Source organism: Girardinichthys multiradiatus, chromosome 3 (genome assembly GCF_021462225.1).
Source record: "Girardinichthys multiradiatus isolate DD_20200921_A chromosome 3, DD_fGirMul_XY1, whole genome shotgun sequence".
In the NCBI taxonomy this organism is placed as follows: Eukaryota; Metazoa; Chordata; class Actinopteri; order Cyprinodontiformes; family Goodeidae; genus Girardinichthys; species Girardinichthys multiradiatus.
This window is the reverse complement of record NC_061796.1, coordinates 44,888,191-44,913,172: the sequence shown is the minus strand read 5'-3', so window position 1 is coordinate 44,913,172 and position 24,982 is coordinate 44,888,191. Positions and strand designations below refer to the sequence as shown.

Below are 24,982 nucleotides of genomic sequence, written 5' to 3'. Positions count from 1 at the left end.
CAAATCTAAGTGGCTCAAATGCACATTTGTTTTATTCTGGAAGAGAACCTTCATATTTCACTTAAGCACTGCATGGTTTTTGGATCTCCTCATCAGTTTTACTGTGTTTGATCTCTGTACAAAAACCAACAATAGAGATAAAAAGAAGTTCTCAACTTCTAAGAAGCTCATCTACTAATCGCATTTGCCAGAAAAGGGGAAAAAAAATTATAGAAAGGTAAACATTTTCAGTAGCAAGGCATAGGACAACCCTTCCCTTAAAGGATATTTTTTCAAATTCTTTAATTTACAGATTATTTTTAGGGAACTCATATGTAACTTTCTTGATCTTAGGCATTACTTCTTGAAATGTAGAGATTTATTATTAGAATTTAAAGGTTACTTTTACTAAGTTAGATATTACTCTCTGGAACTCACAGGTCACTATCCTAAGGGTTGTTTTTGGGGACAAATACTATGAGGAACTTTGGGACTTGATACGTTCTCCAACTTAAAGGGTGCATCCTGAAATTTAGAGGTTATAGGAGATTTTGTTTCAGAATTTACAGGTTCCTTTACCCCAAACCCACAGGTGTCATTCCAGAATTTAAAGGGTACTTTTTGAGCACCTGGCTGTAGAAGTGTACCCGGATCAAATTCCTTGTTTGTCTACACAAACTCAGTAAAATAATAAAGCTGATTCTGATTCTGATGATGGAAAAACTTTCATGATATTTGCACTGGAGCTTAAAGATAACTTTCATGGAACTCACAGATTAAGTTCATGAATTTGGTATCTATGTTTTGGAACGAACTGTGTTCTTTCAAAAAACAGACGGTATTATGAGGTGACTTGTAACCTGCCACTTTTCAGGACTTTAAGGCTAATGGCCACAACTTACTTTCAGCAACGGTTAGTTTCTCCAGAATCTACAAGTTACTTACTGGAATTTCCAAGTGATGTTCTAACTTAAAAGGTGCTGTCTTGAACTGGGTTTTTTATTGGGAGATATGTAACCTAATGCTTTTCTCAACTTAGAGGTTACTTTTATGGAACCCACAGGTTACTTTCCAAAATTAATGTTGCATTCCAGAACATAAAGAGCACTTTCATGGACTATGGTGCATGATACGTCTTGTACTGGTACATTGTTGAACTTAGGGGGTACATTTTGGAATTTAGAGGTTACTTTCCAGATCTTAGATGTCACGTCACAAAATTAAAGGACATCTTCCCAGAACCTCATGGAAAGTAAATGTACAAAAATGGTGCAAAAAAGTAATCTGTAATCCTGAGAAAGTAACCTATAAATCATGGAATGTAATCTGTAAGTTCCAAAAATAACCTCTAAGTTTTAGAAAGCAATATCTGCAAACATAGTTCAGTATATTAAGAAAGAAACCTCTTGATCTCAAGAAGTAACCTGTAGGTTTTGGAAAGAATTCCTCAACATCCCTCTAAATACAGGCCGGTTTTATGTATCGCTGCATTTTTCTTAATCGGAGACAACCCTTAATTTCCATTAAAAGCCTTTTCTTTTTCAAACATTAGCGTTTTTGCTACAATCCTGACAATTTTAACAGAGACTAACATCCAGAAAGAGTTGCAGTTCAGAAAGCCCTGCTTATACAGGAAATCAAAGCAAAAAAAAAAGGCTAAGACACTTATGGGCTCTCACAGCTGGCCACAAATTTTCTATTATTTGTCTCAGGTTTTCAGCAAGCGTGGCAGTTCAGTCCTCTGCTCATCCATTCGCCCGCCCTGCACTCTCAGAAGGAGGGAGAAGAAGTCTTCATCATCCATAGGACCAGGAGCCCTGCTACGCTGGTCCTCCAGCCGGCCCTGAGCCTGTAGGTTGCAGCAAAGGGAGGAATCAGGTTAAAAAGCAAGATGTTCCACATGTTACACTAACTTAGAAATGACAGCACTGATTATAACAAAGCCAGCTTACTTGTGTTGTCAGAATCATATCATACAGATCCTGTTTAGGGACAGGAACCGGCTCAGGTTTTTTCACTAAAGACAGCTGCTTGAAGCTGCCTCTAAAACTCCTAAATTTGGGCTTTGGTGGCAGAGAACTTCCCAACTGTGCCCTCTGATCATCCAGCCGGCGAGCTTGTGCAGTGGCCACCAGGTCAAAGAACTCTTCTTTCTGCAGTGAAGTCATGGAGGAAAAGACAACTGAAAAGAAAAAAAAAAAGAGAAAAGAGACATTTAGTAGCTAATTCAGCAGCAGACCTTCAACTTTTAAAGATGGAGAAACATAAAAGTTCTGAAACCCTCTTCAGGTTTCATGATTTTTTTTTTCTTCTCCAGTGAAATGAGTCAGTTATGTCATGGAAACAGCTGAAACAGCTGCTTGAGTTTAGTCAGTTTCAGTGTAACCTCATGAGCGTGCTCCCACCTCTGTTGACCGGTTTCCGGGTGTTGGGCTCTGAGTGGCACCTCCTCCTTATCCTGCCCTCCAGCCTGAAGGAGCATCGCTGATCATTGAGTCGCCTACCCTCCTGCAGGGTGCAGAGCAGCTCAAACAGCGAGTCCGGGAAGTCGGGGGTTAACCGGTGAGCCTGAGAAGAGGCGGGTAGGTGGCAAAGGCAGAGAGAGAGACAGAGAAAGAGAGGCTGAGTGGCACAGAATATTTGTTGGCACCGCAAAAGAATTCATTCCACTCCTACTTAACCCCACATGATGTGTAACAAAACAGATCTGACAATTGTCTGATTTCCTTGCACTCAATACTGTTAGTTATTGGTCAGTAAAAAATAAGTATTATCCTTACTGTTTGACCTACTAATTGATTCACAGCAGCAGTGAGTCTAAACAGAAAAATTCACCCACCTTTTTTGCATCTCGATCTTGGTATTTGTCCCCTTCAGGTTGCTGCTCAGAGATATTTAACCTCTTTATTTCAACCTTTTCCATTTCTGTCTTTCCAGCTTGTGTCTGCTCTTCACTTTCATTTTTATCTAAGTTTAGTCTATCATCTCTGCTCTCATCATCCTCCTGTTTATCAACCTCTGCTTTGTGCTCATGTGAATTCTCCTCCTCTGTGTTGCTCTGTTGCTTTTCCAACTTAAGCTCCTCTGAAGGTATTTCACTACTCGCAGCAGCTTCATTATTCTTGTCCTCCCCCGAGTGTTCCTCTTTCTTTTCGAGAGCAGAAGCTTCGCCACAGCTTCGCAAGATGGCATCTAAGAAGCTTGTCGCCTCTCCTGTGGTTGTGTCTCCGTCTTCGGTGATGATAAGAGGTTCCAGCAGCTCCTCAGAAAATTCAACTTTAGTCTCTGTGTAATCCATCATCGCCGCTGTCAAACTCTGACAGGAAGATATGCAAAGCAGGGGTTTAATTATAGAGACATGAAAAGTGAAAAATGTTCTGTTTTGGTGGTTAGGCGCCAGACAGTACATATACGGTCTTAACTGGCAGGTGTTTACTGACCTGAAGGCTGTTTTTGAGGTCCTTTGTTTGGCCCTTGCTAAGAAATGTGATAAACCAGTTCAGCAGGTTCTTGCCTCTTTCAACAGAACTATAAAATGTGCACTTCTATTGACTTTTTGACAACAAACATGCGTGACTGGGTAAAAAAAGTCAAATATAGACTAGTTAGACATTTATTATAAAGATAGTTTCTTTTTAAAGGCATACTCCATTTATTTTCCCCCGTAAAGGTTACTTTTACTACTAAGTTAAGTAAATTCATTCTTACCGTTGTCGTTTGGACTTTATCTCCTCACAACATCATCTCTTGAAGTGACCACAGATGGGGTAAAGCATTTTTTCGCCCGTCCCTTGTCTTGTCAATATCTTTATGTAGACAAAAATAAACTTGCTGTGAAAAGTTTCACATACCAGCGTTACAAGCTCTCCCCCTCTCTGTATTGCAACCTTCTGTCTCTCCACTCTATTCTTCCTGTTCCTCTCGCCAAAGCCCACCCCTATTTACATCCCCCACATTTGCCTCGTCTGATGGTCATAAAACACGTGTGTAAAAAAACCTAAATTGGTCCAGTCATACACTCGTTTCAGTCCAGGTGTGCTCTGAGGCAGAGGTGTCTGTGATCTGATCTTAAGTTGTGAGCATGCTGAGCAGATGTGGGCAGCTGCTGCTCAAACTGCTGTGCATTTCAATGTGTCAGGCTGCGGTACAACATGTTGAAACGCGCACAGCTCTTCTGCACTTCACTGTTGTGGTTTTGGCACACATCCTGTTGACTTGAAGCTTAAACGAGAAGTAGAGAAACAAGCTGTCTAGGTGAAAATATTGTTTAACGAAGGAAAAATCAGGTTTCACCTGTTTGTAACCAGATTTTGAGCTTTATTTTAAAAAGAAAGCGATTGTGGTTTTCAGGTTATTGAGTCTGATTGTATTTGATTCTGTTTTATACTTTTTGCAGTTGTTCTTCTAATCAGCACAACACAAACACTTCTGCTTTGTGAAACTTGCTGTAGTCTCATTTGACCCAGTTGAATTTCTCCACAAGTGCAGATAAGAAATGCTGCACTGGTGTTACATCTGTCACATGCTGAACCATGCTGGTACGGAGCTCTCCAAGTGCCAGGATGCAGAATAAAACTAGCGGTCAATGAACTCAATAAGAGCTTAGAGCAAAATTCCTCAAAATGGCAGACCGCTGTCTGAATTAGAACCAAAGTCTTATCTGGACCCTTGGTGATTGTTGGATTTTAAATATTTGTCCACCTTTTAGTGAATTTAAATACAGTTTTTCTAGATGTTACAGTGCTCACAGTAACACTGCAGGAGTCTGCAGGCCTCTTGTCTCTCTGCGGACAGAAGTCAGATAGCAAAGAAGAAGGGAAATTTAATCCGAATAAACAGATTCCGTTATGCAGAATTGACCCTGTTTGTCTAATATATCCTGAGACAGTGGTGGACATAAAAGACTCTACTCTGAAATTAAAATATTTGAGGACTCACAGGAATCTAAGTACTATGTAAGTTTAAGGCACAGAAAATGATTCATCTAAAAGCATAATTGCCACATCCACCAGGCCGGATTTTGAGTTGATTTAAGAATTAACAAATGCAGCAGATGATAGCATGAAAGCAGTGAGGTTATTACCTCCGCCGAAGAGATTATGTTTTTGTTGTCGACTGTCTGTCTGTTTGCAAAATATCTCAAAAAATTCTGAACAGATTTGGATGAAATTTTCAGGATTAGGACAAGGTACAGATTATTAGACTTTGTTGGTGATGGGAAGCACCATCTGAAATTTTTCTGAAGGATTCTTTATCATTGCAAGACCATGGTGCAACAACTTGGAATTCCCAGATGGTTCGTGGACATGCAGCTGACCAGACATTGCCCAGAGTACAGCTCAAAAGTATAGAAAAAAGCTGAGATACATCAATGAGCCTATTGTTGTTGTAAAATGGGAGTTTTTACTCTCTTTCCCGCTTGTGCACCACCGGGTCAGTTTCTCTCCAGTTCCGAGACCCAACCAGTAAAACCAGCAAAGTATTTACCTTGTGAAATAATGAGAAATGGTTAAGTATAAAATCAGGATATAATGTCAAAATGATCAGTGTACACAGTATACAGTTGAACAGATACAGAGTGACATTCACCGTCGGTACCGGGCCCCCCCTCAACTCATCTTAGGGATGAACCGAGAGGAGCCAAGAATGGAGCGTGAGTCCTGCTTTTATCTATGCCTGTTCTTAACCCTCCTAAAGGATGTCATCCTCTTGTATTAGTTTATCCTTGACTATGTGTTGCATCTTATGTGAAATCAACAGTTATGTTGTGTAAGCTGTAGCAGTGAGCGGTGCGGCAGATAAGCAACAAGGGCAGATATATTTAATTAGGGCAGCAAAGAGATGATTAGAAAAGGCCACAGAATCATACATCCATAACATTGTCTTGGTGGAGATCTGCACTCTATGAGTGCCTTTCTAGTTTATATGTAAAAAAAATAAAAATAAGGAAAACAACAAAAGAAGACACTACATATTCAGATGGCTGTTTAATCACATTAACTCTTAACTGAAATACTTTATTCATTGCAGTTAAGGGGAACACTATTTTTATTTTAAGTTATTACAATTTTAGTTGGGAGCAAGGGAATATCAGATGAAATTAAAGCCTACTGGATTCAAGAGTAATGTTTGGGAGCTACCAAGAAGAAATTATCTTCCAACATTAAAACCTGTCCGGAAATAAGTTTTTCTGTTATCTATATATGTCATTCAAGCAAAGCGCAGCCCATCATAATATAAGTTTAATTAGTTTTGATGTTCAAGTTTAAACTAAAAAAGGCTGGTTTTAATTGAAAAACCTGAATGGAGCACAGCATATTCTGGCAGATAGTGTTTAGCTATTGCAGTTGTCCAACAACTGCAGCACTATGAGAGAACGTTTGGAGCAATTTTCTGGCATTTTGATTTTATTGTAAAATGGTTACAAAATACTGTCACAGCTAGTGTAAATTTACAATTCTCCATCCGAGATCTTGACTGGTCTTACAGCAGATCTGAAGAAACCTCTGACTGAAGACACTGTTGTTGTAGGACAGCCTCATGAAGAGGATGCTCAGGGTTCTCCATAATGTTCTTCATTTTATTAAGAATCCTTCTTTCCACAATGATCTCCAGAGGTTCCAGAGGAGTCCCCAAAACAGAGCCAGCCTTCTTTATCAGCTTGTTGAGGTTTTTAAGTCCCTGGTTCTGATGCTGCTTCCCCAGCAGATGATGGCAGAAGAGATCACACTCTCCACAACAGACTTATAGAAGATCTGCAGCATCTTGCTGCAAACACCAAAGGACCTAAGCTTCCTCAAGAAGTACAGTCTGCTCTGTCCCTTCTTGTAGATGGCTTCACAGTTGCATCTCCACTCTAGTCTGTGGTCCAGGTGAACACCGAGGTATTTATACTCCTCCACCACCTCCACTTCTCCTCCCATGATGGAAATAGTTTTTGACTTATTCCTGTTTCTCTTAAAATCTACAATCATCTCCTTTGTTTTAGTCACGTTCAAAATGAGATTATTGTTTCCACACCATGCCACAAAGCGGTCCACCATCTTCCTGTACTCAGCTTCTTCTCCATCTCTGCTCCACCCCACGACTGCAAAATCATCCGACTATTTCTGCAGATGACAGGAGTCTGTCTTGTACTGGAAGTCTGAGGTGTACAGAGTGAAAAGAAATGGTGAGAGTACCGTCCCCTGTGGTGCTCCTGTGCTGCTGACTACCTGGTTAGACTCACAACCCTTCAGTCTCACAAACTGTGGTCTGTTTGTCAGGTAGTCTTTGATCCAGGAGATTGTTGAGGCCTCCACCTGAGTCTTCTGGAGTTTCTGACAAAGCAAATCAGGTTGGATTGTATTAAATGCACTGGAGAAATCAAAGAACATGATCCTCACAGTGCTGCTGGATTTGTCCAGATGACAGTGGGTTTGTTGAAGCAGGTGTATGATGGCATCTTCAACTCCAACTCCACAGCGATAAGTAAACTGAAGGGGGTCCTGATAGTTTACTGTTTGCTTTCTCAAGGGCGAACAGGAGTCTCTCTAGGACCTTCATGATGTGAAATGTCAGGGCAACAGGTCTATAGTCATTGAGGACTGATGGGTGAGTTTTCTTTGGTACCGGAACAAGACAGGAGGTCTTCCACAACACCGGAACCTTCTTCTGGGCCAGGCTAAGGTTGAAGAGGTGCTGCAGAATCCCACAGAGCTGCTCTGCACAGGCCTTCAGGACTCTAGGGCTGACATGATCTGGACCTGCAGCCTTATTCCTATTCAGTCTCTCCAGTTGCATCTTCCCCTGACTTCTTGAGACAAACAGGTGGAAGCAGAAGGGTCTAGGGTTGAGGTGGAAGATACAAAATTTGAGGTGTTACTGGACAGCTGTGGGTCCTGTGGGTCAAAGGAAGATGGAATGTCTGTTTGGCTGTGAGCAGGAGAGGAGGATGCTGAGCTTGTTTCTGAACTGAACCTATTGAAGAATGTGTTCAGTTCATTGGCTCTGTCCAGATCTTCATCAGTCTGATCATTCTTCTGCTTGAAGCCTGTGATCTTCTTCGTCTCTGACCAAACATATCTGATATTGTTTTGCTGGAGCTTGCTCTCCAGCTTCTTCTTGTACACCTCCTTGCTGTCTCTTATCTTGACTTTAAGTTGCTTCTGTAAACTCCTCAATAACTGCATGTCTCCCTCTCTGAAGGCTCTTTTTTTCTTGTTAAGCAGGTCCTTCAGGTCACTGGTGATCCAGGGTTTGTTATTGGGGAAGCATCTCACGGTTCTGGTGGAGATGATGTTATCCACACAGAAGTTTATATAGTCGGTTACACACTCAGTCATGGCATTGATGTCCTCTCCATGTGGCTGGCACAGTGCGTCCCAGTCTGTAGCCTCAAAGCAACCTTGCAGAGCTTCTTCAGCTAAAATAATAATAAAATACACAATAAAATCAAACTATGGCACCCAAATATTTAAATTGAAATATTAATAAAATTGTATTTTGAATATTTATAGTATGGGTTCAAACTAATTATATATAGCAAATTTGGCATTTATTTCCATGATAGGTGTAACTTTTGACTGTGACTGTGAAAAAATATATTCTTATTTTCAATATAAAATACTTTCCAATAATAGTTTATTGTATAAAAGTGGACTAAAAAAGGTATGCCCTGAGCATATTCTAGACGTTTCCTATTAAGCAAATGAGTCCAACCCAAACCCAAACCCAAATCTCATGGTAGTCATTATGCTGTGTGAAGTGACAGCATTGTGTTCTTCATTTTTCTATTGATGCAGTGTGGAGAAGTGTGAGTAAAATTGTGTCTTTTCAGCCTCGCTGAACCCATACAATGAACCTGTTTATGATAACAACAAATCTATTTTTTAAACTGAATGCAAATATTTCTTCTTCGTGTATACCTGGCACTCTCTGGGCTCCATACTTTACCTTCCTCGCACCTCCGACTGTCAGTCGCTAGGGGACCCTGCTCTGTGAGATGTCTCGGTTCGGGTGGTGTTGTGTTGCTTGTGAGAGCGCAGTCGGGCAGCAGTCGTCGCCACTGTGCGTCGCCAAAGATGTTGCAACAGCAGCCTCTGACTGGCAATGGGCCGTCCAACGGCCGGGGACTCGGCGTCAGCGGCCACCCCGGGATGCATGCGCTCAACTCGGTTCATCAACGCTCCCAGCACCGGTCGGACGGAGGCGAGTCGGGCCTCGAGGGCACAGAAAACGGACATGAGACCCGCAGAGATATTGGTGACATACTGCAGCAAATAATGACCATTACCGACCAAAGTTTGGACGAGGCACAAGCAAAGTTAGTGACAGCTTCGATTGTTTAATTATAAAGTTTCCGACGCCGTGGCTTCTTTTTGTTTGGGCTCAGTGTCATTTTGGGAAAGTTTCCTGAACTTCAGACTATTGTTTAGATTGATTAGCCAGCAGCTAACTAATTAGCCCCCTCACAAAAATAGAGCTGCTTTTGTTATGTCGTGCTCACATTTATATGATGTCAAAGTAAAACGAGACTTTTTGTTTTTCGATGTTAGCTTTAAACCTTTTTCCTTCAAGCAGCCATTGTTAGCCAGTTCGAGCCTGAAGTTGGCTTCCGTTTCGTAGCTTTTGATTACCTTTGCAACAGTTTTGCTTCAAAATCAAAAATATTTTGCATGGATAAGCACGTACAGAAAGTCTTTAAAACATGATTCTGATGCGTGTGAATCTTTATTGAAAGCATACATACTTGTTATTTCATCATGTTGATCACTTCAGCGGGGGTCATGCTTAAAAACTGCCCGGTTTACACTATTCAAACCTAGGCTGGATTGTTCTGCAAGGATTATTAAAAACGCAGTTTATTTGTAACTTCACCTCTTTGTGAAAACACAAAAAATAGTTTTGCCTTATTTAAAATTTGAGTGAAGCTCTCAAAGATATGATTCAAACCTGAAAATGAAAACAAGAACTGTTTTTTTTTTCCACAATGAATTAACATTTCTTAAAACATATCTTGCACACTTTGTGAAATATTTGCTTAATCGATGAAAGTCCTAAACAGTTGTTTTTGTTTTGATTTTTTTTTTTTTTTTTTACCTATGGACGTAATTACTTAAAGTTCAGCTTAAAATGCTCTGTACTTAAACTAGTCTAACCAAAACAAAGTATTTTATGCTGTGATGAAGTTAATAATTGATCGTTGTTTTTTATATTAAATAAGAAAGCAAATGTTATATGATCCTTAACTGTGTTTCAAAGAACCTTTAATCAGTATAGACGAATTTAGTCAATGTTTAACTAGTCTAGGTACTATACTTTTCAAGCTGGACCTCATCTAAGGTGGTTCACATGTCAGAAAATATAACATTTTTACTCATAGAATGGTGTTTTTGTCATAAACTGTGGTTAGTGCAGATTAATTCAGTCCAGCTAGGACTATTTGAAGCATTTGGGGATTTAAGATAGAGCTGGTCGAAGATATTCCAGATAATTTAAAAGTTATGAAAACGCCATCAACTGTTGTGTCGAATCGTAAGCTAACTTCATCTTTTAGCCTGCGCTAAACGAGGCTAACTAGCTAAAGCTAAAACAAGCAGCTAACGGCGTTAATGTAAAGAAAATATAATATTTTACAAGAAGGGGTTACATTTTGTTACAATGACATCAAAACATAAGCTAACATATTGGCTACAATGTTCAGATAGTTTACAGGGATGCATGTCTATGTTTGTCTCAGGTTTCCTGAAGCTAACGGTTGCTAACTTGCTAAACGTAGTCGCTCCGACACTTTCGTTATTCTTTTCGTTCAGTTTTCATCGCTCTCTGTGCTTCCAACAAGTCAAGATGTTTTCTTCGTGCCCCGCAGGAAACACGCACTCAACTGTCACCGAATGAAGCCCGCATTGTTCAGCGTTCTTTGCGAGATCAAGGAAAAAACGGGTATGTTATTTAAACACACAGGGCTAATGTGCTGCCTGTCACCAAGAACATGACGTGTGGAGCTGTGCAACCACTCGAGTCTCACCAGGCCCTGTTTACATGCTGTCATCACAAGCCAATAAAATGTCCAGTACACAATGCATGTGGTCATTTTGAGTTCAAATCTACTCTGTCAAATGTTATTTGAGGGGAAAGTCAACTGAGAGTAACAGCTGAACATGTATACTTATAGTTGAAATGTGTAAAAGAAAAGAAATCAAGGATCATTAATTTTGTTGTTGGAAGAAAAAGACAAGAGTTATGCTTATTTATTTAGATTTGTGTCAGTAGTTGCAATGAAATTCTCCATGTAACTGTTTTTAATGCAGTAGATATTGGTATAGTCATATTACTTAACTTTTAACTTGCTCTCGTCCATAGCACTGGAGCAAACGATCTCAGTATATATTTTCATTGATCGTGGTTCTAACACTGTTGTGCAGGTTCGGTCTTAACAAGAGCTAGTTAGGTTCACACGGATTAAACCTGTCTAGTTCAGTTTCATAATTCACCACTTAAACATTGAACTAAATTCATTGCCCCAACACAAACTGATTCTCATTCATTTTGTTTTTGTAGAACAAGGTCTCGAAACAATAATATATCATGACTCATGCGCCGGTTAGCCTATTGATTAGGTCAGTATGTTAATTCTCACCTGTGCTCTTTGCTCAAATAATCAGAATTTTAATTTAGCCAAATTCCCACATAAAGCTGCTTTCATTCACATAGTCGCCTGGTTTCATTGTCAGAAAGCAAAGTAATGTTAAAACTTTGATGGAAAATATGCCCTTTATGAATAGCTTTAAGTCCTGGCCACCTTTAAAACATTCCAATCTTTCTTTTCCTTTTTAATGTAAATTCTGGTGCAAATTAGCCAGTTGACTCTTCAGAAATAGGTGAGATGTTGATCCCTTATCAAACCAAAATAACTATCAATGATCTTCTGCTGGTAGAATAGTTGAACTGGATTTACATAACCCCATGTCCATACAGGAGAGATGATGACTAGATTGTAGCAGAGTTTTAATGCATGGCATCTGAAATACAGCTTATCAAAAGTTGCATCCAAGCAGTCTGTGATTGTCCCATTGCAAACACTGATCCTGCGTTGATGGCTCTGAAATCTGTTCAGCAATAAACAGGATGGCGTCTTATGTTCCAGTTGTGGTTTGCTGCTCGGTGAGCTGATCGTGTGGAATATAAGACTGGGTTCAGATGCAGTCCTGTACAGAACAGAAAAGTCTGGTTTATGCTTTTAGTTCTTTCTTTGTCTGAATTACGTTTGGGGGGAAAAGAATGAAAAAAGAATTATTTCCATTTTCTAGAAGACAAAAAAAAATCAAGTAATTCTTCGGTCAAAGAAGCGGATTCGACATCAATAAAATAAACACCATGTTACATAACAGATGACTTGAGTCATATGAATAAAACTGTAAACCTTCGTTTTAAAAACAGGCAGCAGTTTTTCCTAATCCAAGTATTGTTCCCTGCTTTGGAACTGCTCCTCTTGCAGAGATCTTGTCAGGTGAAATATCTACCTGTGTGTCCATCATATCCCTTCTATCCTTTTAGCAAATATGGTTCTAAACCCGCAGCAGCACTGATGATGTTACGAGCTTCAGTACAAATTCAGCCTGTAGATTCATCCTCTCTTCCTACTTTAGGGTTGTATCTGTTTTAATTGAAGCGGAAATGTGTTTTATGTTATCGTTACGCAATCGGTGTCTTTATATCGTATCAAGACCGGAATTTCTTTATTTGCAGCTTTAGGTAAACTTGCATTTTCTTGCAAACTACATGAAAAAGTTACACATTCATTCCTTCACCATTAACATTCTTTATGAATCCAGTCAGGACATTGCAGTTCCAAGAATGAAGAACATTTGTTAGACTAATTGTTACTTGTGTGTTGAGGGTTTTTTTTTTGTCCAAAGTTAAATGAAATGTTTGTTTTTAGTGGGTTTTTTTTTCCCACTCTTGAGGTAAAACACAAATGTGTTTTGTACAGGCTTGTCGATGAGGAACACCCAGGAGGAAGAGCCTCAGGATCCTCAGCTGGTGCGTTTGGACAACATGCTGCTGGCGGAGGGCGTCGCTGGGCCGGAGAAAGGAGGCGGGGCCGCCGCCGCCGTGTCTGCCGCCACCAGCTCCGGAGGGATGTCGCCTGATAGCTCGCTCGAGCACTCCGACTACAAAAGCAAGTTGAGCCAGATTCGCAGTATCTACCACACTGAGCTGGAGAAGTATGAGCAGGTACCGTGTCGCTGACGTTGCCTGTACACGCTTGCCTGTTCTGAAGCTGCCCTCCAGGAGTGTAAATCCTTTGGCATGTTAGGCCAGGCATTCACAGAAAATACCTCTTTTAGGATGTGGTGGAGGGAGGGTGTATTTTTGCCCTTTTATGAGCTCAGCAGCCGAGTGGATTTAGATCTGATCCTTTCTAAAGTAAATCTTTCCACAGCTGTTAAATATTCTGCTTCAATTTGTTGCATATCTCAAGTTATTTAGTCTACAAATGAACAAGTCACTTTGTTGAATGAGAAACTGGTAAAACTTTCCTAGAGCATATGACTTGATCAGCAGTGTGACTGATCAAGTCATATGCAGTGAAAGTCAGGCTTTGCAGTGTTTTCTGTTCCTTAAAATCAATACAGATGCAGTGTTGGAAACATCAGTATAGATTTAATTGCTTCCCTTGCTTCTCTTTGCTAAACTCTACTCAGGCATGCACTGAATTCACCACTCACGTCATGAACCTGCTGAGGGAACAGTCGCGCACGCGGCCCGTGACTCCACGGGAGATAGAGCGCATGGTGGCCATCATCCACCGCAAGTTCAGCTCCATCCAGACCCAGCTTAAGCAGAGCACATGTGAGGCTGTCATGATCCTGAGGTCCCGCTTCCTGGATGCCAGGTGTGCAGTTTGTGGCCATATCAGCTGTACAAAGGTCCTGATTCTCCCTAATTTCTTCACATTAAACTTTCAAGCAGCCCGATTTTCTTGTGGTCTGGATCAATAGTTCTTCAGGCTTTCTGTTAAATGATAACAGCTTTTATGGTCATAATAATACCAACTGGGCTCGGACCACTTCTCATTGTGGTTTAGAGGAGTAGGAGGAGCAACAGGTTAAATTCAGCCCTCATTCTGTTACAGCCCTGTAATAAATCACATCTGGGTGCCTTAAGAGGGTTCCAAGTCTAACTTATAATGGTTTTACGAAAACATTGCAGAAGATTAGTAAATATGCAAAGTTGAAATCATAATACATTTGTACAATCTGGTAAAATTTGGAATTCCATTTTGTATCTGTCCGTCTTTCTCTCTATTATACAGGGGTTGGACAATGAAACTGAAACACCTGTCATTTTAGTGTGGGAGGTTTCATGGCTAAATTGGACCAGCCTGGTGGCCAGTCTTCATTGATTGCACATTGCACCAGTAAGAGCAGAGTGTGAAGGTTCAATTAGCAGGATAAGAGCACAGTTTTGCTCAAAATATTGAAATGCACACAACATAATGGGTGACATACCAGAGTTCAAAAGAGGACACATTGTTGGTGCACGTCTTGCTGGCGCATCTGTGACCAAGACATCAAGTCTTTGTGATGTATCAAGAGCCACGGTATCCAGGGTAATGTCAGCATACCACCAAGAAGGACGAACCACATCCAACAGGATTAACTGTGGATGCAAGAGGAAGCTGTCTGAAAGGGATGTTCGGGTGCTAACCCGGATTGTATCCAAAAAACATAAAACCACGGCTGCCCAAATCACGGCAGAATTAAATGTGCACCTCAACTCTCCTGTTTCCACCAGAACTGTCCGTCGGGAGCTCCACAGGGTCAATATACACGGCCGGGCTGCTATAGCCAAACCTTTGGTCACTCATGCCAATGCCAAACGTCGGTTTCAATGGTGCAAGGAGCGCAAATCTTGGGCTGTGAACAATGTGAAACATGTATTGTTCTCTGATGAGTCCACCTTTACTGTTTTCCCCACATCTGGGAGAGTTACGGTGTGGAGAAGCCCCAAAGAAGCGTACCACCCAGACTGTTGCATGCCCAGAGTGAAGCATGGGGGTGGATCAGTGATGGTTTGGGCTGCCATATCATGGCATTCCCTTGGCCCAATACTTGTGCTAGATGGGCGCATCACTGCCAAGAACTACCGAACCATTCTTGAGGACCATGTGCATCCAATGGTTCAAACATTGCATCCTGAAGGCGGTGCCATGTATCAGGATGACAATGCACCAATACACACAGCAAGACTGGTGAAAGATTGGTTTGATGAACATGAAAGTGAAGTTGAACATCTCCCATGGCCTGCACAGTCACCAGATCTAAATATTATTGAGCCACTTTGGGGTGTTTTGGAGGAGCGAGTCAGGAAACGTTTTCCTCCACCAGTATCACGTAGTGACCTGGCCACTATCCTGCAAGAAGAATGGCTTAAAATCCCTCTGACCACTGTGCAGGACTTGTATATGTCATTTCCAAGATGAATTGACGCTGTATTGGCCACAAAAGGAGGCCCTACACCATACTAATAAATTATTGTGGTCTAAAACCAGGTGTTTCAGTTTCAGTGTCCAGCCCCTGTATTACATACATTTATTGTGAATTATTGTGTAAAGTATTAGGGCTGAAACTATTTATCGTATAATCGTGATTGATTATTGAAATAATTGTTAACTAATTTAGCAATCGAATAATCGTTAACTGGTGTATTCAGACTCTAAAATATGTCATTTGCTGAAAGAACAACCCACTCAGAGCTGTAATTAAGCCAAAACCGTACAAAAAATAGATACGTTTTGCTATAAAGATGAAAAACCTTTTTCTGTAAATATGCTCCATCCAGAACGCCTCCAGTAGCATAGCTTTAGCTTCACCTGGTTAAAATTCTGTAAAAATCTCTTAATAAGCACCTTTGCTATCCGATTATTAATCGGAAAAATTGTCGACAGAATAATCGATTAGCAAAAATAATCGTTACTTGGAGCCCTATAAAGTAAACATTTCTACATGCAAAACATGTAGAAATCCTAAATGTTAAACTTTGTGTCGGTACACGGGGAAAAAATCAGAATAATTCAGTCCAAGTTAAGAAACAAAAGTGTAACTAACAATGTTAGATGGCTTAAATCCTTTGCCCAGTTCAAGTTTTGTTTTTGCTTTTTTATTTTCCTTTAGTTTTTGCCTCCTCGGCACTCACCCTGTTTATCTCTCCTCAGGCGTAAGAGGCGCAACTTCAGCAAACAGGCCACAGAGGTCCTCAACGAGTATTTCTACTCCCACCTGTCCAACCCTTATCCCAGTGAAGAAGCCAAAGAGGAACTTGCCAAACAGTGTGGAATTACCGTCTCTCAGGTCAGTTGCTATTCGCATGGAAACAAGCTGGCAGGCTGAATTGAGAACGCCTGAAGAGCACGTAGTAATTTTATTGTATCTGTAGAGTAGGGCAGTAGGTTGGGTCTAATTAGGCAGGTTAGAAGACGTACGGTTTATGCTCATTGCTTCTTGTTTCTGCAGGGCTTCCGTAGAAACATGTGGCAGGAGATTTACAGCCAGAACATATATCTGCCAAGCTTTCCCCTGTTTTTAACCACCTTAAATAAAGTGAACCTTCACTGAGGCGTTTACTTGACTACATTTGTTGCACATTTTAGAGAATGAAACACCCACATAACTGTCTGAACTGACCTGTTTCCATTTCCTCTCAAACAAAAGGGGAAAGATTGTTGAAATTGGAAATTACACAATACTTTTCTGTAGTAAGGAACAACTTTCCTTTAGTACAGTCATGTCAAATAAAGTCCTGAATTTAGTTTCTTTGTTTTTATTTGTTCATAATAATGATGCTGCAGATATTAGCTGTTAATTCCTGGTTTCCAGTTCATGTCAGAAGAAAAGAAATTTACTCTCTGCTTGAAAATTCAAACATCTGGGAATCTTCTGTTAACTCTTTATATTCTGTCAGGTTTTTAATCTTTTCATGTCTAAATAAATTAGTAGAGCTGTTTGCCGCTCTGTCAGGAGTTCAAATGACCTCAGACTTCCAGGACCAGACAGATTCCTGTCTTCTGCAGAAATACTCGGATGATTCTGCAGTCGTGGGGTGGATCAGAGATGAACAGGAAGCTGAGTACAGGAAGGTGGTGGACCGCTTTGTGAAATGGTGTGGAAACAATGATCTCATCTTGAATGTGAATAAAATAAATGAGATGATTGTAGATTTTAAGATTAACAGAAATAGGTCAGACACTATTGGAGAAGAAGTGGAGGTGGTGGAGGAGTAGAAATACGGCTGGAGTGGAGATGCAACTGTGAAGCTGTCTACAAGAAGGGACAGAACAGACTCTAGTTGCTTTAGATCCTTTGGTGTTTGCAGCAAGATGCTGCATATCTTCTTTAAGTCTGTTGTGGAGAGTGTGATCTCTTCTGCCATCATCTGCTGGGGAAGCAGCATCAGAACCAGGGACTTAAAAAAGCTCAACAAGTTGATAAAAAAGGCTGGTTCTGTTCTAGAGACTCCTCTGGAACCTCTGGAGATCATTGTGGAAAGAAGGGTTCTTCATAAAATGAAGAACATTATGGAGAACCCTGAGCATCCTCTTCATGAGACTGTCCTACAACAACAGAGTGTCTTCAGTCAGAGGTTTCTTCAGATCTGCTGTAAGACGGAGCGCTACAGGAGATCCTTCCTGCCCACAGCCATCAGCATCTACAACGACTCTTTGAGGAAACCTTCATAATATGAGCTACAACATTTAATTTCCCTTTGGGATTAAGAACGTATTTTTGAATCGAATTGAATCACCCTGAGACAAATCTCTTAAACACTGAACTGATAGCTGGTATCAGATATTTTATATCTGTAATGAAAAACTGAATGTGTTATTTCTCATTTTTAACCAGGTCTCCAACTGGTTCGGCAACAAACGAATCCGCTACAAGAAAAACATTGGCAAGTTCCAAGAGGAGGCCAACCTCTACGCCATGAAGACGGCTTTAGGAGCCAGACAGGGAGAAGATTCTCCACACACTCCAAACTCTACAGGTACAAGAAGACAGTGGCTCCACCTGGAAACGCTGCTTAAACCTGGAGTCATGCTAATTAGGTTCCTGTGTAAAGATCCTCGGAGTTAAAACCGCCGTCTTTAGTGAGGATAGGAAAATATTGTCCTCAGCTTCACAATGTTAGTGTTATTTTTATTACTGCTTCTTGTCATAAACTAAGGCTTGACACCAGACAGCTCTATTTTAGCAGTTTCCCTTTCAATAATAGACTACATCAAGAGTAATTTAATGCTGTGGCTGTAAACTAAAGATTTTTTCATCCTAATCTGTCTGTTTCAGGGTCGGGATCATTCTCTCTGTCCGGCTCAGCTGACATGTTCCTCGGTGTTTCATCTGTGAACGGTGAACAGTCTGCCTACCAAATCCAGGTGCTTCAGATCACTTCTATTTGTTGTGCTTTGTCAGCAAATCATTGAAAGATCAAAACGAACAGTACACGTGTATACAGACATCCCTTTCAAGGCGAAGCTTCATGTTGCTACTCAGACAGACATTGTTGCCCGTCAGTAGGGGGCGATAAAGATACATTCCTGAACAGACTTAGGTGAGCGGCTCCTTGATACGTTTTTACATTTCTGTTTGAGAAAAATTTAAATTCATCTCCGCCCGGTGCCAAACGCTGTTAAGCCGGATGTCAGGGTGTGATGCTGTGCTAAGGGAAAGCAGATAACAAAACTCAAGAATGACCAGTGTGAGGGAATAAAATAGAAAAGGACAGAAGAAGCAATGGAAGAAAAAGTGGATCGATCACAGTGTTGCACATGTAGGGCTTATGTAACCGATCTAAGGTTAGTATTTAAAAACATTTTCAGGAAGGACCCCAAATCTTGTCAGACTGGCTTTTAGGGCATTTTCCTTTTGAGAAGATGTTTACCCTACTGCATCCCACAATGCAACGCAAACCTGGCAACGGGAAAGCGTTTGGATCAAGCTGGTAGCGAACACCTGGTGGCTGTGTCGGGTTGAGTTTGGATTAAATTTACACCCCAAACAAACTGCTCTACAGTTCCTTTGGAACCGTACCGAGACCACCTCCTCCAAATGGTCTCGGTACGGTTCTTTTGGCCCACACCCTAGTGCTCGCATCTGCACAAAGGACACGCACCAAGAGGGGAAACAAACCAGAGTTCATTTTAAATGGACCTCAGGTGGTAAAAACACCTAGATTCTTCATCAAGCAAAACTTTTTGAGTTTTTTGTTTAAAGCTGCATTTATTTATTTATTGCTGACAGGAGATGAAGAACAACACATAATAACTGTCCTTTTACAAATAACTTTCGGCTTTGTGATCAGACTTTCTGTATTTTAGCAACTAATGAAAAGCCTTTTAGATTGAAAGTATAAACGCTGTCATTAAATCATGAAACTGTTGTCAAAAGATTCCTGTCGCTGAATGAGAAATACTTAACAGTATGGGGGAGGCAGCTGTTACAAAAGCAAAACGGGAAGTAATGTGGCTTCATGTTGATCGGAATGGCTTTTCTCCTTTGAAAGCCTTTGGAGATATTTACTCCATCATAGACAACTGTGTTTTGGGAGGATTTGTGATTAGGTGTGTTTTTTAGACCCTGTTACTCTATTTTTCACTTTTTTATGCAACATAAAACAATACTTTTTTCTTTTCCTTCACCAAAAATGTACCAACACATCAACAAAAATTCAAATAATTGAAATAGTTTGCTCACTCTATTTGCCCTTCATTTAGTAAAAATGGATCAATGTGCCACACAGAGCTGCATCCACAAATGTTTGCAGCTAAATCTAAAAACAGTTTTTCACATTTAAGTTAATATTGTCAGATCTTTTCATTTCTCTGCGCATTGTTAATGAATCCTGACTAAAATGCTATCTGTAACTCCACTATGCAGTGTGAGATATACCACTGTTTAAATTGCCATTTCTAAATGAAGCTGTGGACTTTTGCAGGGGATCCCTCTCATTTAGAAGAAGATGCATAAACAAGCATTTTTGATTTGTTCTAACGCCACTACAGAAAATGGCAGATGTTGGCACTATCCACAGCTCTCCACAACAAAGAAATGCAATATTGGCAGGTATTGGTTAGAGATTGACCAATCAGGATTTCTTGGTACATTTATTTTTGAAGGACTGACTGGCTGAATTAGATTTTCTTTTTTAAATTGAACACAAAAGGAAACACAGCTTGCTGACACAACAGGCTTTAAACAAAAAAATAATAACCAGAAAGCAAAAAAAAAACTGCAGGTTGCGAGTTCCTTTACGGAGGTAGAAGTTTTAAATTCAAAAAAGAGATTATTCAAATTCATAAATGGATTTTTAATGCTCAGTGCTGTTTGTTGATGTTACTCACTGAACAAAGCAAAGAGGTTTCAGTTTTGATGCATTTAAAGAACGAAGGGACATTTTTTATTTATTTAGTACTTGACCTACTGATCACCAGTCAGATCTGATCAACAGTTTCGATGTATCTTTCTCTTGGCTGATTTTCCCTGACGCTCTTCTTTATATTGTGTTGTCTTTGGTTTCTTAGTTTCAGTTAAAGGTGATCTTGTGACGTTTTACAGCCTCATCTTGTATGATTGAGTATCCTACATACCAATAAGTTAAAGACATAGGCTCTAAATGAACAGAGAAAGCCCACAGCTTTGGACTGGATGTCTTCAAAGCCGCCTGATATGTTGAGTTTTATATCCACTTAGATAAAAAGGTCATTAAACTTGTTGACTTGAGTTACTAGCATGTTCTTATGGGTAAGATTACTGAATATAATCCCAGATGATGTAGATGATGCAGGGGATGAAAGGAGGCGGCAACGCTCTGGTTTCTAACACCTTCCCTCTTCTTTCTCTTCTCACCTCTCAGGCTAATGGAAACTGGCAGGGTCGGAACTCACCCCATTCTGGCACTTCGCCCCGCACTGACCACTCGGATAATTCGGACTGATGACCCCGCCCTGCCCCATCGGCACAGAACGACAGAAAGATTGACGATGGAAAAGACAGACCGAATGATATCACCCTTCCCACTTGGCTGCGGTTGTTTTTGTAGAATGGTTGTTTGGTTTGGTTATTTTAAATGTATGTTGTTTCCGTTTTGTTTGAAAGCCGCCCAGCGCAGGTCATCGTCATGTTTTTATGATCAGCTGAGTGGACAGATGGTAGAGTGAGTGTGTTGTGTGCATGCAGGTTTGGTTTTTATCATCTGGGCTTGTTGGGTTTGTTTTCCACTTTGACTTGTTACTAAAATGTGTTTGTAATTGGAAGAACGTGAGAGGTGGGATTGCATTATCTTTGTTTTTAGCACATTATATCATTTTTATTAATATTATATTTGCTTTTATTATTAGTTTAACAAGTGTTTTGATTTGAACAGCTCAGAAAGGGAGTGCATTTGAGTGAGAGGGCACTAGAGAAAAATCCAAAGATTTGTGTGTTTGTTTCTCTGTTTCCTGTTTTGTTCCTCTTCTCTTTTTTACTGGCCTGTCCCTGTGAGTGAATGAGGCGTGTCTGAGTCCATATTATTGGTTTGAATGAGTGTCAACAGTGCTGTCCTTTTCTGTACAGTGAAACACCTGTATTCTCTCTACCTCTTTTACAATAAAGACTCTCTGTATTCACAAGCAGCTGCTGATTGACACTCATCCTTTGTACTGTCCCGGTGGTCAGAATAATGAAAATACTTCAGAGGTCAGGAGGGCAGTTTTCTCCAGAGTTAACGTACGGAGCAAAAGTCTTAGACCACCATTAATTTTGCTTCCAAGCTGTCAGACTTTCAGTAGCTGGGCTGGAATTTGATGCATATTGTTTGGAGCTTGTTGCTTGACACTTGGCACATGCGGTGTGTGCAGACATGCTTTGGCTTTCTCCAAACATGGTTCAGTGCATTCTGGAAACCATGTCTACTTTATCATTTTCTAAACATTGCACAGTCTGACCCTGGAATTGATTTGCCAGGAGGTCCACTCCTGGGAAGACTGGCAGCTGTCAAGAGTTTATTTCCTCTGAAGAATATGTCTCTCTGAAAATTACGGACCTCCAAGCAGTTTATAAGTTGCCTTTTATACTCTTTGCAGATTGATAGACAGCAACTTTTCTAAGGTCTATCCTAAGTTCTTTCCAATTTTGCATTGTTGAAGCATACCTGTATGCTCCAAAGCAGCAAACTGCCAGAGCTTTTGATTTTACAGAGGTGCTCAGTGATCATGACCAGCTAATCAGTTTGACTTGATTAGCAAGACCTGGCTGATAGTTACCTTGTAGCAGCAATACAGGACTTTTAAGTAAAAACATGTCCATCATCCAACCTTTATCTCCAGCGGGGACTGGTAGAGATGCGGGGTGTACTCTGGACACGTTGGCAGTCCATCACAGGACAGCACAGAGACTGGGCAACCAACCATGGACCTTCTAGCTGCCAGGCAACAGGGAGAACAACTACACCACGGTGCAGCCCTCAGTAAAGATACAGCCTATGTATATGACTGGTTTTTCTGAGTCTCAAATTGTGTTTCTATAACGTACGGAACAGATCCTTATATAATGTGACCAGATTTCTGAAATTAAAACCACGGTCATTTCCAGCTCAGATATAAAAATGAAATGTTATCAAGAAGAAATTGAGAAACTAGGACAGCTATGGTTTAATTTTTGTACATATTCATATTTAATCAATATAAATCAAGTGTAACGGAAGGCATGTGGTTCTCTACACTTGTTGAAAGGAGGGTCATCATAGTATATCATTATAAATATTAACATTTTTAACTAGATTCCTCAGCTGATGAAATGCAAAAAATGCTATATTTAGAAAAAAACTAATTTCAAAAAAGAAGAAATGCGCATTTAAGCAGGTGAAACACTATTCACAGTTCATGCAGCTTTTCTTCTCACAGTTTTCCGTAACGTTTTTTGTGGGGAACTTTTATATGTTCCCTCATGAGGACAAAAATATCGAGGCACGTGACGTTGCCCGGTACGGCGAAGCCGGGGTCCCACCCTGGAGCCAGGCCTGGGGTCAGGACTCGTCGGAGAGCGCCTGGTGGCCGGGTTGCTCCTCGCGGGACCAGGCCGGGCCAAGCCCGAACGAGAGATGCGAGGCCATCCCCCAGTGGGACCACCACCTGCAGGGGGAACCGTGAGGGACCGGTGCAAAGAGGATTGGGTGGCGAACGAAGGTGGAGACCTCAGCGGCCCGATCCCTGGATGCTTAGGCTGGCTCTAGGGACGTGGAATGTCACCTCGCTGGGGGGGGAAGGAGCCTGAGCTTGTACAGGAGGTCGAGAGATATCGACTAGAAATAGTCGGGCTCGCCTCCACGTACAGCGTGGGCTCTGGAACCCATCTCCTTGAGAGGGGTTGGACTCTCTTCTACTCTGGAGTGGCTCACGGGGAGAGGCGGCAGGCTGGTGTGGGTTTGCTTGTTGCCCCCCAGCTTAGCCGTCTCGTGTTGGGGTTTACCCCAGTGGATGAGAGGGTCGTATCCCTGCGCCTTCGGGTTGGAGATAGGCCTCTGACTGTCGTCTCGGCCTACGGGCCGAGCGGTAGTACGGAGTACCCGGCCTTCTTGGTGTCCCTGTCGGGGGTGCTGGATGGTGCCCCTCCTAGGGACTCCATTATTCTGCTGGGGGACTTCAACGCCCACGTGGGAAACGACAGTTACACCTGGAGAGGTGTGATCGGGAAGAATGGCCTCCCCGCTCTGAATCCAAGTGGTGTTTTGTTATTGGACTTCTGTGCTAATCACGGATTGTCCATAATGAACACCATGTTCAAACATAAGGGTGTCCATCAGTGCACTTGGCACCAGGACACCCTAGGCAGGAGGTCGATGATCGACTTTGTTATCGTATCATCAGACCTTCGGCCGCATGTGTTGGACACTCGGGTGAAGAGAGGGGCTGAGCTGTCCACTGATCACCACCTGGTGGTGAGTTGGATCCACTGGAGGAGGAGAAAGCTGGACAGACTTGGCAGGCCCAAGCGCATAGTGAGGGTCTGCTGGGAACGCCTGGCGGAGCCCTCGGCCATAGATGTATTCAACTCCCACCTCCGGGAGAGCTTTGACCAGATCCTGGGGGATGTTGGAGACATAGTCTGAGTGGACCATGTTCTCCGCATCTATTGTCGATGCTGCTGCCCGTAGCTGCGGCCGTAAGGTCTGCAGTGCCTGTCGCGGCGGCAATCCCAGAACCCGGTGGTGGACACCAGCAGTAAGGGATGCTGTCAAGCTGAAGAAGGAGTCCTATCGGCTGTGGTTGGCTTGTGGATGGATCGGTGCGGCTGCCGCAGTAATGTGGGCACTGTGCCGGTCCGTTCTGGTGAAGAGAGATCTGAGCCGAAAAGCAAAGCTGTCAATTTACCGGTCGGTCTACGTTCCTACCCTCACCTATGGCCATGAACTTTGGGTCATGACCGAAAGAACGAGATCCCGGATACAAGCGGCTGAAATGAACTTCCTCCGTAGGGTGGGCGGGCACTCCCTTAGAGATAGGGTGAGGAGCTCGGCCATCCGGGAGGAGCTCGGAGTAGAGCCGCTGCTCCTCCACATCGAGAGGAGCCAGTTGAGGTGGCTCGGGCATCTATACCGGATGCCTCCTCGAGAGGTGTTTCAGGCACGGCCCAGCGGACGGCCCAGGACACGCTGGAGGGACTATGTCTCTTGGCTGGCCTGAGAACGCCTTGGGCTCCACCCGGAGGAGCTGGAGGAGGTATCTGGGGAGAGGGACATCTGGGCGTCTCTGCTGAGTCTGCTGCCCCCGTGACCCAGTCCCGGATAAGTGGAAGATGACGAGTACGAGTACTTTTATATGTCCAACCAGAGACAAACACAACTAAGCCTGAAAGTCTATGTTCAAAAATCATGATAATAAATTAGCAAAACAACTTATAACTAGCTCTGAAAATCTAAAATAAAGGCCACCAATCAATTCTAAAACATATTGTTGACAGTATAGCGCCACCGGAACAAACCAGGC

At 41.8% G+C, this 24,982-nt stretch overlaps 2 protein-coding genes across 4 annotated transcripts; one reads left to right on the top strand and one right to left on the bottom strand.

Annotated features, from left to right (window-relative positions):
- Positions 1-14: 14 nt before the first annotated feature.
- LOC124865697 lies at positions 15-4,059 on the bottom strand. 3 transcript variants are annotated; one of them, XM_047361032.1, is made up of 6 exons: positions 3,688-4,059; positions 3,420-3,555; positions 2,819-3,295; positions 2,385-2,547; positions 1,932-2,161; positions 15-1,828 (listed from the first exon to the last, which is right to left on the bottom strand). In XM_047361032.1, exons 3-6 carry the CDS (start codon positions 3,278-3,280, stop codon positions 1,688-1,690), a joined length of 996 nt encoding a protein of 331 aa, XP_047216988.1. In that variant the 5' UTR covers positions 3,281-3,295; positions 3,420-3,555; positions 3,688-4,059; the 3' UTR covers positions 15-1,687. The 3 variants fall into 3 exon arrangements, with proteins under 3 accessions (XP_047216988.1, XP_047216987.1, XP_047216986.1); XM_047361031.1 differs by having other exon boundaries at positions 3,420-3,456; XM_047361030.1 differs by lacking the exon at positions 3,420-3,555 and having other exon boundaries at positions 3,688-4,056.
- Positions 4,060-8,954: 4,895 nt separating this feature from the next.
- Positions 8,955-21,631, top strand: pbx2 (pre-B-cell leukemia homeobox 2). The gene is made up of 8 exons (XM_047361633.1): positions 8,955-9,283; positions 10,829-10,902; positions 12,953-13,197; positions 13,668-13,858; positions 16,181-16,316; positions 17,865-18,006; positions 18,306-18,394; positions 20,872-21,631. The coding sequence occupies exons 1-8, from the start codon at positions 9,042-9,044 to the stop codon at positions 20,950-20,952; spliced, it is 1,200 nt and encodes a 399-aa protein (XP_047217589.1). The 5' UTR covers positions 8,955-9,041; the 3' UTR covers positions 20,953-21,631.
- Positions 21,632-24,982: the final 3,351 nt, after the last annotated feature.